The sequence below is a fragment of the Gigantopelta aegis genome, chromosome 9 (assembly GCF_016097555.1).
Source record: "Gigantopelta aegis isolate Gae_Host chromosome 9, Gae_host_genome, whole genome shotgun sequence".
In the NCBI taxonomy this organism is placed as follows: domain Eukaryota; kingdom Metazoa; phylum Mollusca; class Gastropoda; order Neomphalida; family Peltospiridae; genus Gigantopelta; species Gigantopelta aegis.
This window is the reverse complement of record NC_054707.1, coordinates 46073190-46089164: the sequence shown is the minus strand read 5'-3', so window position 1 is coordinate 46089164 and position 15975 is coordinate 46073190. Positions and strand designations below refer to the sequence as shown.

General features: G+C 37.4%; 1 protein-coding gene across 2 annotated transcripts in view; it reads left to right on the top strand.

Annotated features, from left to right (window-relative positions):
* LOC121380844 (ATP-dependent translocase ABCB1-like) overlaps positions 1 to 15975 on the top strand; it is a 72338-nt gene that overhangs the window by 33929 nt on the left and 22434 nt on the right. The window contains exons 9-18 of one of the 2 annotated variants that reach the window (XM_041509833.1): positions 400 to 524; positions 2011 to 2188; positions 2927 to 3040; positions 4074 to 4184; positions 4556 to 4681; positions 6860 to 7063; positions 7560 to 7730; positions 8301 to 8462; positions 11337 to 11361; positions 12744 to 12761. In XM_041509833.1, the coding sequence (XP_041365767.1) occupies positions 400 to 524; positions 2011 to 2188; positions 2927 to 3040; positions 4074 to 4184; positions 4556 to 4681; positions 6860 to 7063; positions 7560 to 7730; positions 8301 to 8462; positions 11337 to 11361; positions 12744 to 12761 (1234 nt within the window). The remainder of the gene's footprint in view (positions 1 to 399; positions 525 to 2010; positions 2189 to 2926; positions 3041 to 4073; positions 4185 to 4555; positions 4682 to 6859; positions 7064 to 7559; positions 7731 to 8300; positions 8463 to 11336; positions 11362 to 12743; positions 12762 to 15975) is intronic. The other variant, XM_041509834.1, reaches the window with a different exon arrangement.

Here is a 15975-nt window from a genome sequence, read left to right as displayed (position 1 = left end):
ATGAAGGAAGTGTGATCAAACAGCTTCCCCCAAAAGCTATTTTAATGTTTGAACAACTCAAAAATGCTCTTCAGATTCTATCATATTGTAAAATTAAATTAATTGGCTGCTCTATTTGATTTATGCAAATTACACATATTTCTGCCTGGAGGATTTGGTGGGCTTCAATATGTTCTTGGAGCATCCCTTAAATGAATTCTAAAGTACAATTTCTGTTGTATTATGTGTAAGATAGTCCAAGAATAAGATATACAATTTTTTTCCCCTGAGTTTTCTAAAACTAAAGGACTGAAAACAACACAGAAGTAGCATGTCTATAAATTTTTTGAACTTTCTACCGTCACTAAAGAGACACATTACTCTTAGTATTCTTATGTTGACCTAAATCTTTTTATTCAGCTGGCAGCATCCATGACCAGCAAGGAACTGAAGGCGTATGCGAAAGCAGGTGCAATAGCTGAAGAAGTTCTTGGTGCTATCCGAACTGTTGTGGCATTTGGTGGTCAGAGTAAAGAGATAGAGAGGTAAAATGGCAGTACTTGTATTCAAAAGCACTTGGCCCTCTTACCGAATTTCTGGCTCAAATGTAATTGTTTGCTGGAAATAGTCATTTATCCTGCAACCACTGTTTCTACTGACAGCTTATGATGATGGATAAAGCAAAGTTATAAACGTACATGTGTAGAGGCAGAATATGACTTTTGACGTTACTCATGTGACGTCACACGCATAGTTACATCACAAAATCGCTCATTTGACCAATGTACAATGTAGCTGAAATAACAGAAATAATAGCTTTTCCCCTTAATTTTTATGGTCTGTCGGGATAAAGATAATAACTAGTTAATGATGTAGGCAAGCCTCACAGAATTTCCCATTCTTACCTTGACAAGATAAAGCCAATATCCTACATCATTAACTAGTTATTCTCTATTTCTTCACATTTTGTCATGTGAAATTTCTCTCTGGGTTATAATCATCTACAAAGTAGTTTGGGATTTCTCAATATGTACACTTGAGAAATTGTCTTCATGATGTCATTGTAAAACACCCTCCTATTCCTTGTTAAGTACTGACATGGTTCAAGTGAAACGCGTAAAAATTGTAAAACACCCTCCTATTCCTTGTTAAGTGCTGACATGGTTCAAGTGAAACGCGTAAAAATTGTAAAACACCCTCCTATTCCTTGCTAAGTGCTGACATGGTTCAAGTGAAACGCGTAAAAATTGTCAAACAAATTCGGGATAGAATCGAAATGATTCCATCACATTTCTCTGACCAAATATATCTTTTCGAGTTTCTTTAAAATGAGGACACTCCACCAAAATGTGTCGCACCGTCAGAAGACACTGACAGTGCTCACACTGAGGTGTAGGATCTTCAAGATAAATGAATGGGTCAAGTGAATTAGAATTTAGATTCAGTGATGTCAATCCCAGATCCCAGGCATAGCTTCTGACATTACCAATGGCCGGGTCTGGGACATGGGACTGTCAATCCCAGATCCCAGGCATAGCTTCTTACATTACCAATGACCGGGTCTGGGACATGGGACTGTCAATCCCAGATCCCAGGCATAGCTTCTTACATTACCAATGGCCGGGTCTGGGACATGGGACTGTCAATCCCAGATCCCAGTCATAGCTTCTGACATTACCAATGGCCGGGTCTGGGACATGGGACTGTCAATCCCAGATCCCAGTCATAGCTTCTGACATTACCAATGGCCGGGTCTGGGACATGGGACTGTCAATCCCAGATCCCAGGCATAGCTTCTGACATTACCAATGGCCGGGTCTGGACATGGGACTGTCAATCCCAGATCCCAGTCATAGCTTCTGACATTACCAATGGCCGGGTCTGGGACATGGGACTGTCAATCCCAGTCATATAGCTTCTGACATTACCAATGGCCGGGTCTGGGACATGGGACACGGGACTGAATACTTGAACCATAATTGGATGTAAAGAAGAAAACCAGGTGAAAACGAGTGATTATTCTTTCAACAGGTACACAGAAAACCTGAAGGACGCCAAGTCATATGGCATCAAGAAAGGCTTCAGCACTGGTCTTTCCATGGGCTTTGTGTGGCTCATCATCTTCTGTTCCTACGCCCTAGGGTTCTGGTATGGTGCCAAGCTAACGAGAGACGAACCGGAAACCTACAAACCAGGAACCATGATGATTGTAAGTTAGAATCAAACATGGTCTGAAGTAGACACCTATTAACCAGGAACCATGATGATTGTAAGTTAGAATCAAACATGGTCTGAACCAGACACCTATAGGATCAATCGGTGAACTCAGGTCCCCACCCCCATCTTGACTTGTCCCCCAACAATTGGTACATTAAAAGATCATGGTATCTAATGTCATGTATATGGGAAAGTGTGTATAAAAGATCCCTTGCTGCTTTGTTTGGTAAGAGTGGTCTATGTGACAACAGTGGATTTCCTTTCTCTTTTCCTTGCTACAAATCTACTAAAATAATCTTATTTTGTAAAAGCATCCTGTCCCTTGGAATATTTTATAATAATTCAGTATCGTGTTACCTGCATGTACAGTTACGTAATGGAATATTGATTTCTACACTTCCCATGTATTTTGTGATAGTAGTATTATTAAGCAGTTTTTAAATCTGAGAAATATGTGTATTTTTACTAATTTAAATAACAGTTATAAATTGTGTGGGTTTTGTTTACTAATGTTATATATGTTTTGTGTTTTGTTTACTAATGTTATATATGTTATGTGTTTTGTTTACTAATGTTATAAATGTAATGTGTTTTGTTTACTAATGTTATATATGTTATGTGTTTTGTTTACTAATGTTATATATGTTATGTGTTTTGTTTACTAAATTCAATAACTGTTACTTATCTTGCGTGTTTAATTTGTTAAATTTCAGTATATTTTGATTTCCAGGTTTTCTTCAGTGTTCTGATTGGTGCGTTTTCTCTCGGCAATGCGTCTCCCGGCATCCAGAGTTGGTCGGCAGCGAGAGGCGCTGCATATGTCATCTTCCAAATCATTGATCTGGTTAGTGTCTTTCTTAAAGGCAGGGCTACGTGGCAGAGTCTCACAGATTACGCAACTTTTTTCTGCTTTTTTTTTCTTATTTATTTTTATGCTTATATGCAATTAAGATTCACAGTGTCTTGGGCACACACCTCGGATATATGGACCATCTGTCCAGAACAATGGGTTACTGGATAGCAATAGAAAAGTCAGTGTAATGGTCTTACCTAGTGAGTCGTTAAACTTGATCTGGATGGGAAACGTTATCGGGATGCGAACCCAGTACCTACCAGCCTTAAGTCTGATGTCTTAACTACTACACCACTGAGGCTGGTTGATTATACAACTTAAAACCAACACTGTGTATTCCTCTTCATCTAGTACTTGCTACCTTATCAGCAAGGTTTTGGTTTTCTTCAAATTCATGGCTATAACTGTAGGTCATGTTGCTGTTTGACCATGCATTTAAATTTAATGGCCTCCAATCATTGTTTGTATAAAAAGTGTGGACCATCATATTTAATGGCCTCCAATCATTGTTTGTATAACACAAAGGGTCGACCATCATATTTAATGGCTTCCAATCATTGTTTGTATAACGCAAAGGTTCAACCATCGTATTTAATGGCCTCCAATCATTGTTTGTATAACGCAAAGGTTCGACCATCGTATTTAATGGCCTCCAATCATTGTTTGTATAACACAAAGGGTCGACCATCTTATTTAATGGCCTCCAATCATTGTTTCTATAACACAAAGGGTCGACCATTGTATTTAATGGCCTCCAATCATTGTTTGTATAACACAAAGGGTCGACCATTGTATTTAATGGCCTCCAATCATTGTTTGTATAACACAAAGGGTCGACCATTGTATTTAATGGCCTCCAATCATTGTTTGTATAACACAAAGGGTCGACTGTCTTATTTAATGGCCTCCAATCATTGTTTGTATAACACAAAGGGTTGACCATCGTATTTAACATGGGAGTGAGTGCCGGTACCATGACCCAGAATCATGTATTACAACCAAATATCTTCTTTTATGTTTACAGGTGCCTATCATTGATTCCACATCAAACCAGGGTAAAAAGCCACAAAAAATCATTGGGGATATTGAGTTCCGCAATGTCCATTTTGAGTACCCTTCAAGACCTGGTGTTACGGTATTTCATGAGTTTATTTAATTTATTTATGTCAATATTTTTGAAAAAATATATGTTAAGTTTACTAAACACTATTTTAGTGTATTTCAAAAATGACTTTAATATGTAATGTAGCAGCTAATAGTCTTTCAGTTGGAATAACTGGGTTGTAATAAAATAAAAAATCTGTTATGCAGCATTTAGGTCATATGCAAATGAAGTTTTCTGCTAATGGCTGTTGAGAGGTGGTACTGTAATTCAGCGAAATCAAGGTTGACTTCATTGTCTCCAAGTAGTAAAAATGTTTGCCACTTAAATATTTAACAGCAATTTTTTTTTCTAAAGCATTCGAATGCAAAAGAGACCATAAATATTTTTATTTTGTGTTTCAGATTCTTAATGGTTTAAACCTGAAAATAAACCAAGGTCAGACGGTGGCCCTCGTTGGTCCCAGCGGCTGTGGTAAGAGTACGACCGTTCAGCTGATACAGAGGTTCTATGACCCTGGCGAAGGGTCGGTAAGTTGTTATACTGTCATGAATTTTAATATTGTTAATGACCTGGGGCCTAATTCACTAAACTCTCGCAGTGCAATGTTAAAAGACTTGCAAAGAGGATGCTTTGTTGTCTAGCTGAGCCTAAGAGATCTTTGTGAATTAGGCCCCTGGTGCCCAGCAGAGGAGATAATGCCACACTGATTAGCTTTCTATGTGAAGGAGCCAATGTTACGATTAACTGATTGACTTTCTATGTGAAGGAGCCAATGTTACGATTAACTGATTGGCTTTCTATGTGAAGGAGCCAATGTTACGATTAACTGATTGGCTTTCTATGCGAAGGAGCCAACGTTACGATTAACTGATTGGCTTTCTATGTGAAGGAGCCAATGTTACGATTAACTGATTGGCTTTCTATGCGAAGGAGCCAACGTTACGATTAACTGATTGGCTTTCTATGTGAAGGAGCCAATGTTACGATTAACTGATTGGCTTTCTATGCGAAGGAGCCAACGTTACGATTAACTGATTTGCTTTCTATGTGAAGGAGCCAATGTTACGATTAACTGATTGGCTTTCTATGCGAAGGAGCCAATGTTACGATTAACTGATTGGCTTTCTATGTGAAGGAGCCAATGTTACGATTAACTGATTGGCTTTCTATGTGAAGGAGCCAATGTTACGATTAACTGATTGGCTTTCTATGCGAAGGAGCCAATGTTACGATTAACTGATTGGCTTTCTATGTGAAGGAGCCAATGTTACGATTAACTGATTGGCTTTCTATGTGAAGGAGCCAATGTTACGATTAACTGATTGGCTTTCTATGTGAAGGAGCCAATGTTAGGATTAACTGATTGGCTTTCTATGCGAAGGAGCCAATGTTAGGATTAACTGATTGGCTTTCTATGTGAAGGAGCCAATGTTAGGATTAACTGATTGGCTTTCTATGCGAAGGAGCCAATGTTAGGATTAATTGATTGGCTTTCTATGCGAAGGAGCCAACGTTACGATTAACTGATTGGCTTTCTATGTGAAGGAGCCAATGTTACGATTAACTGATTGGCTTTCTATGTGAAGGAGCCAATGTTACGATTAACTGATTGGCTTTCTATGCGAAGGAGCCAACGTTACGATTAACTGATTGGCTTTCTATGTGAAGGAGCCAATGTTACGATTAACTGATTGGCTTTCTATGCGAAGGAGCCAATGTTAGGATTAACTGATTGGCTTTCTATGTGAAGGAGCCAATGTTAGGATTAACTGATTGGCTTTCTATGTGAAGGAGCCAATGTTAGGATTAACTGATTGGCTTTCTATGCGAAGGAGCCAACGTTACGATTAACTGATTGGCTTTCTATGTGAAGGAGCCAATGTTACGATTAACTGATTGGCTTTCTATGTGAAGGAGCCAATGTTACGATTAACTGATTGGCTTTCTATGCGAAGGAGCCAATGTTAGGATTAACTGATTGGCTTTCTATGTGAAGGAGCCAATGTTAGGATTAACTGATTGGCTTTCTATGTGAAGGAGCCAATGTTAGGATTAACTGATTGGCTTTCTATGCGAAGGAGCCAACGTTACGATTAACTGATTGGCTTTCTATGTGAAGGAGCCAATGTTAGGATTAACTGATTGGCTTTCTATGTGAAGGAGCCAATGTTAGGATTAACTGATTGGCTTTCTATGCGAAGGAGCCAACGTTACGATTAACTGATAGGCTTTCTATGCGAAGGAGCCAACGTTACAATTAACTGATTGGCTTTCTATGCGAAGGAGCCAACGTTACAATTAACTGATTGGCTTTCTATGCGAAGGAGCCAATGTTAGGATTAACCTCAGCATGAAGAATAATGAGAATTGAATAAATAAAGCACAGTATTTGATTTTGTTCTGTTTTGGTGGCACACAGTTTTAACTTCAGCCCCAGATATAGAAATGATTCTATTCTAAGCTAATTGGAAATGATCACAAAATGACAGGTGAAATGTGGAACTTTACCTAAAATATACCCAACACCTAGTCTCCGGTCTGTAAACAATAGAGAAGTCAGTGTGGTGGTCTTCCTAGTGAGTCATTAAACTTGTAAAATATACTGACGTGTTGTTACAAATATTTTCTTCATTTCTGTTTTAGTGTATTCTGTCCAGAAAAAAAGGTTGTGTTGTGTCGTAAGCTGAAATGTACATTGTTTACAGATTTTCATTGATGGCACCGACATACGAGAACTGAACATCAAATGGCTGCGTCACCATATTGGTATTGTTAGTCAAGAACCAATCCTGTTTGGGACAACCATATCTGAGAATATCCGATACGGTTGTGACGGAATCACTCAGCAAGATATAGAGGCAGCGTCGAAGAAAGCCAACGCACATGATTTCATCATGAAATTACCAGACGTATGTACACTGAAATCTACTTAAGTTCCTATTTGAATAATATTAACATTAATATTTCAAAAACATAATAATACTTGGGGACTAACTCATAGACCTCAAGATAGCATTAATAAGCATGTCTCGACTCCGAACTATTGGAATTTTCTCTTTACAACACAATGAGAAATTTTATTATTATGGTCATATTAAATTTCAGTTATTCATATAAATATACATGTGTACAGAACTTTGAGAATTCAAAATTTGCTGTTTTGGGTTCTATACAAATTCAGATAAACCATATCTCATGTTTGCATGACACATGACCCTGTAAATGATGTACAGAGATATGTATGTGTAGCTATGCATATACAGAACTTGGAATTCTTCATGATGTAACTGTATTAATAAAGATTAATAATGAAAACAAGACAGACAACTAATTGTGATAACTATCACCCACATACAGCTGGGTAAACAGAGAGACAGATTTCCTGACCACATGTTTCTCTTCCAGAAATACAACACGCTGGTGGGCGAGCGAGGGGCACAGCTCAGTGGGGGTCAGAAACAGCGAGTGGCCATTGCCCGGGCACTCGTTAGTGACCCAAAGATCCTGCTACTCGACGAGGCCACATCTGCTCTAGATAACGAGAGCGAATCGATTGTCCAGGACGCGCTGGACCATGTGAGCTTCTGTTTAACTTTGACCTCAGTTTGTCTTTGACATCAGTTTGACCTCAGTTTGTCTTTGACTTCAGTTTGACCTCATTTTGTGACATCAGTTTGTCTTTGACATCAGTTTGACCTCTGTTTGTCTGTGACCCCAGTTTGTCTTTGACATCAGTTTGTCTTTGACCTCAGTTTGTCTTTGACCTCAGTATGTCTTTGACCTCAGTTTATCTTTGACCTCAGTTTGTCTTTGACCTCATTTTGACATCAGTTTGTCTTTGACATCAGTTTGACCTCAATTTGTTTTTGACCTCAGTTTGTGTTTTACCTCATTTTGTTTTTGACCTCGATTTGTCTTTGACATCAGCTTGTGTCATAGAATTGATCTATTTGGATAGACCTTAAAAGCCTACATGTATATTCAGATTCTGTGAGGCAATAATTAACAAAAATTTATAATGTTATGTTTTGTCCTTGTTTCAGCATGTTTTTATTTTGTTGGATTTTGTTTGGCTAAAGAAAATCAACTTGCTCATGATATATTTTCATAGCTTATATAAATATACCAGTTTATAAATTTTCTCAGGCTCGACAAGGCAGAACCACCATTGTGATTGCCCACCGCTTGTCCACAGTTCAGACGGCTGATTCAATAGCCGGGTTCCAAGATGGCACTATAGTGGAGCGGGGAACTCACTCCGAGATGATGGACAAACAGGGAATATATTACAGCCTTGTAATGAATCAGGTACATACACTGAATATACTACAGCCTCGTAATGAATCAGGTACATACACTGAATATACTACAGCCTCGTAATGAATCAGGTACACTCACTGAATATACTACAGCCTCGTAATGAATCAGGTACACACTGAATATACTACAGCCTCGTAATGAATCCGGTACACACACTGAATATACTACAGCCTCGTAATGAATCGGGTACACACACTGAATATACTACAGCCTCGTAATGAATCGGGTACACACTGAATATACTACAGCCTCGTAATGAATCAGGTACACACACTGAATATACTACAACCTCGTAATGAATCAGGTACACACACTGAATATACTACAGCCTCGTAATGAATCAGGTACACACACTGAATATACTACAGCCTCGTAATGAATTGGGTACACACACTGAATATACTAGTCACAGCCTCGTAATGAATCAGGTATACACACTGAATATACTACAGCCTCGTAATGAATCAGGTACACACTGAATATACTAGTTAAGCCTCATAATGAATCAGGTACACACACTGAATATACTAGTTAAGCCTCATAATGAATCAGGTACACACACTGAATATACTAGTTAAGCCTCATAATGAATCAGGTACACACACAGAATATACTACAGCCTCGTAATGAATCAGGTATACACTGAATATACTAGTTAAGCCTCATAATGAATTAGGTACACACACTGAATATACTAGTTAAGCCTCATAATGAATCGGGTACACACACTGAATATACTAGTTAAGTCTCATAATGAATCGGGTACACACACTGAATATACTACAGCCTTGTAATGAATCAGGTACACACACTGAATATACTACAGCCTCGTAATGAATCGGGTACACACACTGAATATACTACAGCCTTGTAATGAATCGGGTATAAACACTGAATATACTACAGCCTTGTAATGAATCGGGTATAAACACTGAATATACTACAGCTTTGTAATGAATCGGGTACACATACTGAATATACTACAGCCTTGTAATGAATCGGGTATACACACTGAATATACTACAGCCTTGTAATGAATCGGGTATAAACACTGAATATACTACAGCTTTGTAATGAATCGGGTACACATACTGAATATACTACAGCCTTGTAATGAATCGGGTATAAACACTGAATATACTACAGCCTTGTAATGAATCGGGTATAAACACTGAATATACTACAGCTTTGTAATGAATCGGGTACACATACTGAATATACTACAGCCTTGTAATGAATCGGGTATAAACACTGAATATACTACAGCCTTGTAATGAATCGGGTATAAACACTGAATATACTACAGCTTTGTAATGAATCGGGTATAAACACTGAATATACTACAGCCTTGTAATGAATCGGGTATAAACACTGAATATACTACAGCCTTGTAATGAATCGGGTATAAACACTGAATATACTACAGCCTTGTAATGAATCGGGTATAAACACTGAATATACTACAGCCTTGTAATGAATCGGGTATAAACACTGAATATACTACAGCCTTGTAATGAATCGGGTATAAACACTGAATATACTACAGCTTTGTAATGAATCGGGTATAAACACTGAATATACTACAGCCTTGTAATGAATCGGGTATAAACACTGAATATACTACAGCCTTGTAATGAATCGGGTATAAACACTGAATATACTACAGCCTTGTAATGAATCGGGTATAAACACTGAATATACTACAGCCTTGTAATGAATCGGGTATAAACACTGAATATACTACAGCTTTGTAATGAATCGGGTACACATACTGAATATACTACAGCCTTGTAATGAATCGGGTATAAACACTGAATATACTACAGCCTTGTAATGAATCGGGTATAAACACTGAAGGTATCGTTAAAGAAATAAAAGGGGGTAGAAACTGATTTATAAAAGGACACATCTTTTAGATTAAATCTCAAACATCAGCAGTGTAGAGTGGAATGTATTGACATACTTTGTTGCAGTAGTTTAAACTATTTGATGTTTTTTTATTCACTTGCTACAGGGCAGTTGTCAATCATCTACTTATCTCACAAATGTTCTACTTATCTCCCCACAAACAAATAAAAAACCCAACACCAAAAAAAAAAAAAACCCACAAAACAAAAAATCCCCCAAGACATAGGAAGCAGATTAAATGCATTTTCTTTGTTTTACTTACAAAAGATAGAGAAATAAAAGCAAATTCCAGTCTGCAATTCATGTACATCTGTAGGTGCATGTGTATCACTTGACACTGGGTATATACATGTATGTAGCTCACAACAGCTCACAACTGGTTTTCCTACCAGGACATTCCATGTGGTGTTGGCATTTGTCCATGGGGAGGGGCCAGGCGTAGCCCAGTGGTACAGCGCTCGCTCTATGCGAAGTCGGTCTGGGATCGATCCCTGTCGGTGGGCCCATTGGGTTATTTCTCGTTCCAACCAGTGCACCACGACTGGTATATCAGAGGTCATGGTATGTACTACCCTGTGTGTGGGATGGTACATATAAAAGATCCCTTGCTGCTAATCGAAAAGAGTAGCCCGTGAAGTGGCAATAGTAAATTTTCTATCTCAATATTTGTCTGGTCCTTAACCATCAACATATAATCGTAAATAAAATGTGTTGAGTGTGTCGTTAAATAAAACATTTCTTTCTTTTTTTTTTGTCCGTGGGAATATTGAAGTGCTGTTGCTGGTAAACTGTGATTGATCAAGAGGATTAACTCCCCTTCACATCGGGCCATTTTTCATTCAGTACATTGGCGACTGCACATGATCAGTAGATTGTTCAGTAAAATGTGTTTTTATTTTTGTGTTTGTTTTGGAATGTTTCTGTGAAATAATTTTGAACATTTCTTTCTTTTAGACAAAGAAACAAGAGAATGTAGATGGTAAGTTTGTCTATATTTTGAAATCATTATTGTTAGTAGATTTCTTTATTTTAATGATGTCGCATTTTAAAGCCACTACTGTTAGTAAACAGATTTAACATATTTAAAACAGAAAACAGAAAATATGCTGATGGAAAAAACAAACAAACCCTCCTGTCCAATTCGTCCCACAAATGCTCGATCGGGTTCAAATCTGGACTGTAGGGTGGCCAATCGAGCACTGGGACATTGTTTTGGTTGAGGAAGTTAAGACAAACCCTCTCAGCGTGCGGCCTTGCATTATTCTGCTGCAGCTTAGACGTTGCCTGCGTGTAAGTTGCGGACCAACGTAGGGATGTTGTGGCCTTGAGTTGAACTTCCGCAACCGATTCCTAACCGTTCGTGGACACACTGGGCAACCATGAGTACCTACATCCTGACTCACCATCTCCGTGTCTGTCAGAAATTGGTTTGTGAGACGTATGCCTCTATCTTGACGTTGCAACGTAATGCATGTACGGTCAGCTAATTTTCCTGTGGCTCTGAGACTCCCAACTAAATGAGCTATCATTGATTGATGTACCTCGACGCGACGTTGTGATTTCCCCTGCATAATTAGAGCAATAGCCCTACCCCTATCAACTTGTAACATTCGAGGCACTTTGCTTTTCAATCGTTTTGAAATTAAATGTTGTACACTTGATGTGTACTGTTCAAACTTCAATTTGGTATGGTATTCAAGTCCATAGCACTTGGCAGTGGCCTGGATGTACGTTTTCTTGACAAATTGGTAAAAAGCATGCAGCTTCGCACATGCTCACGGCTGACCCTATTTTAACCAAAGATTCTTTAGACAGTACAATGAGGTAGCTATGTGTCATATGTTGCTACATTTGGTATACGGATACAAAAAAGAGTTATATTACCAAAACTGAACTTGTGTTTGTTTTTTCCATCAGTATAGAAAAGAAAAATGAAGCAGAAAAGAAACAACAACTTGTTCATGTAACACTTTAATAAAAAGGTTTTGTTTTTAATGTAACTGAATTGTGATTTAAATTTTATTCCTTTTCTTTTGAACTCTTATTAGTCATGTGCTAACACCAGCTTGTACTCCTAGAGGTTTAAATTAACACATTTTAAAAAATCAATTTCATCTTTAATACTTGATAAATGTTTTTATTTCCAAATGTTTGTTTTGGTTCCAGTAGATGAAACATTGAAAAATGTTTTGTTGGTTCTCTCTAATTTTGGTTAAATATTTTCATAATCTACTTTCCTCTCTATTAATACAGATGTATTATTTTGATTAATTAAATCAGTTTTAAACATTTTAAAGTTTTTCTGTAAAAATCAGTCAGTATATGTTTGTGTTTGGTTTTTTGTTGTGCTATCGCAATCAGATGACAATCGTCTTGAAGGTAAGTTACTTTTATTGAAAGTCAACACTTGATTTATCGGAAAACATGAGTGGAATTTTAATTTAAGTTTTCTCTTTAAAAAAAGTTGTCTTTCAGTTCTTCTTGCTGTGGAAGTCTGCTATCATTCAACTTTGAATTATTTTTTAACTGCAGCATGTGCATGCCTTTTTTCAGTTACAGTGTTCACAGATGTTTTTAAAAATTGTTTTAATTGTTGTTTGTTAATGTTGTTCAGGGGTGTAAGCTGGGGGGGGGTTCGGATGACCCCCCTCCCCCCCGCTGAAGCAAATGGTCCGCTTTCAGTACTAAAACATATAGGTTTATAAATATGGAGTTTTGGGTGGTGCCAAAACAAAATAGAAAAAGGTCCACTTGGTTCATATTCGAACCCCCCCCCCAGGTCCAGATCACGCTACGCCCCTGTTGTTTTTTTTATTAATTTTTTGTGTTGTCGGAATTGCATGCAGGTTTGTTTTGTTAATACATTTCCTAACATTATAACCCTTTAGGTTGTTCCTTAGTTTCTTCCTGTTACCAAGAGTAAATGTACGAGTAATAGGGGCCAATACTTGACGTTTCTGGGCACACTAGTTAAGAGCAAAATATGAATGTCGTAGATTTAAGATACGACAGATTTTCGAAGGTATTGTAAAGTTCTCTTAGCGTGTCATGATTTACGATATTTGTCGTGAACAAAAATGGGAACTCTAATTAAGTGGAGATAGAAAAGATGGGGTATTTATCGGTGACGTCATCAAGGAAATTCCTTCTAAACGTCATCTCGGTACAGCTGACTTTCCAGAATGGATACTATGCAAGTGTCTGAACCACCGACAAAGAGACCCCCTAAGGGAAACTAATGCTCCATTGAAGTGGAAATTTTAATATCGGATGTGAGGAAGAAGTCCAACATTCTTTTTCTCTTCTTTTTGGCTGGTTAATTGTGATTAGGCTACATTAGTCCCAGAATACAAAGTACTATATATACACATAAATCAATTTTTAAAATTATTTGATTATGAATATTTTAGACCAGTGGTAAAGCACTTGCTTGATACGCAGTCGGTCTGGGATCAATCCCCGTCGGTGGGTCCATTGGGCTATTTCTCATCCCAGCCAGTGCACCACGACTGGTATATCAAAGGCCGTGGTATGCGCTATCCTGTCAGTGGGATGGTGCATAAAAGATCCCTTGGTACTAGTGGAAAAATGTAGTGGGTTTCCTCTTTGAGACTATATGTCGAAATTACTAAATGTTTGACATCCAGTAGCTGATGATTAATAAATCAATGTGCTCTAGTGGTGTCGTTAAACAAAACAAACTTTAATTTTATACTTTAATGACAAAAAACTACAAATCCAAGAAGGAAAATGGATAGAACCTATGGGGCTGTTCAAATATTTGTGTCAAAATTAGACACCCTCCATGTCCTTGTAATGCTAAACCATACACTCCACAATTTGTTTTAATTATTTAAAGCTTGGAGACCTCCCCCATTTCCAAACAAGACATGCTATGGGTGTAATATAATTTTAAGGTGCTGTTTATGTACTTATGAATAAACTGATTTGATTTGATTTGGTTTATTTTGCAAGTTAGGAAAGCGCTGATCAGTGGCGTAAGGGGGGGGGGGGGGAGTACGGGGTCATGCCACCCCACAATCAAACATTTTTTTTTAAAACTATTAAATTTTATAAAATCATACATTCATACATAGTGTGGGTCCCCCCTCCTCCCCTCAATATGCGTTACCTGCATATATATACAAGACATGCATATCTGCGCCATTGGCGTAGCAAGGATTTTATATTGGGGGAGGGGGGCAATATAATAATATATTATAATCATCATTGTGTGTTTACATCTATAGTTTGTCTCATCCTCCTACAAATATGTTTTTTGTAAATAATTTCAGTAAAAGTGATTTGGAAATAAATTATTTATTTAATTTTTTACTATTTTTGTGTGCAGTTTAGAAAACAATCGCTTAGAAATAAATAATGTGTATGTAAAAGATGTTCACTGAGGAAAGAACTATTGCTATAGCTAACATTCAAAACTGTTGCCGTAACAGCTAGTGTTTATGAGAAGGTAAAAAAATTAAAATAAAAAAACGAACAAAATATTGTAGTAATAAAAAAGTGTGTTACGTAATGTTGTTCAGTACACTCATCCCATGTAATGCTACATAACGTTTGTACACCCACCCCCTCAAGCATTACATAATATTTGAATGGCCCTAAGGTTGTCAAACAACATATTTTACTATCTTAATAATGCAGTATAAATATTATTTAATAAAATAATATTTTATTTATATAAAAAATTCTTTGCATTTTTCATGTACCAGTAAGACATTTCAAATATTAATTTTTGGAAAGTTTCGTTTTTATTTTTTATTACTGTAAATAGTGAACATTTGTCAATTGGGTTAACTTCAGTAATATTTCTTTTATTTGGGCTTTCCGATACATTATTTAGGTGCATATCACATTTCGCACCTGTGCCTTCTTCAACAACCCCGATCAGGCTCCATTATATTGATTGGTACATTTTCTGAAATAGGTACGTCCTGCCCCTCTGGAAATAGGTTCACATTATTTTCACCTTTGTAACTGATTGTTCGGTTATGTAAATTATATTTGTGTAGCTCAATCAATTACTTCAAACTTGCTTTGAATTTATATTTTAATGACAGTATTTTCAGCTGATACTGTAAAGTTAAGCAAAATCAAATATTAGTGATTTTTTGCAAATTATTAAGAACAGTTTCTTTGCTACTTGGTAAAGCGACTTTCAAAATATGTAACAGTTTGCCATGTTACCGATCAGCAGTTTGCATGGATTTAATGTTGTCTAACTGACACGAGAACAGTATGTTTCTTTGTTTGTTTGTTTAACGGCACTACTAGAGCACATAGATGCTATTGGAAAGAAAGAAATGTTTTATTTAACGACACACTCAACACATTTTATTTACGGTTATATGGCGTTAGACATATGGTTAAGGACCACACAGATTTTGAGAGGAAACCCGCTGTCGCCACTACATGGGCTACTCTTCCGATTAGCAGCAAGGGATCTTTTATTTGCGCTTCCCACAGGCAGGATAGCACAAACCATGGCCTTTGTTGAACCAGTTATGGATCACTGGACACTGAAGAAACCGGAATCCTGTCAAAACAGGACCCTGAAAAGACCGGAATCTTGGCA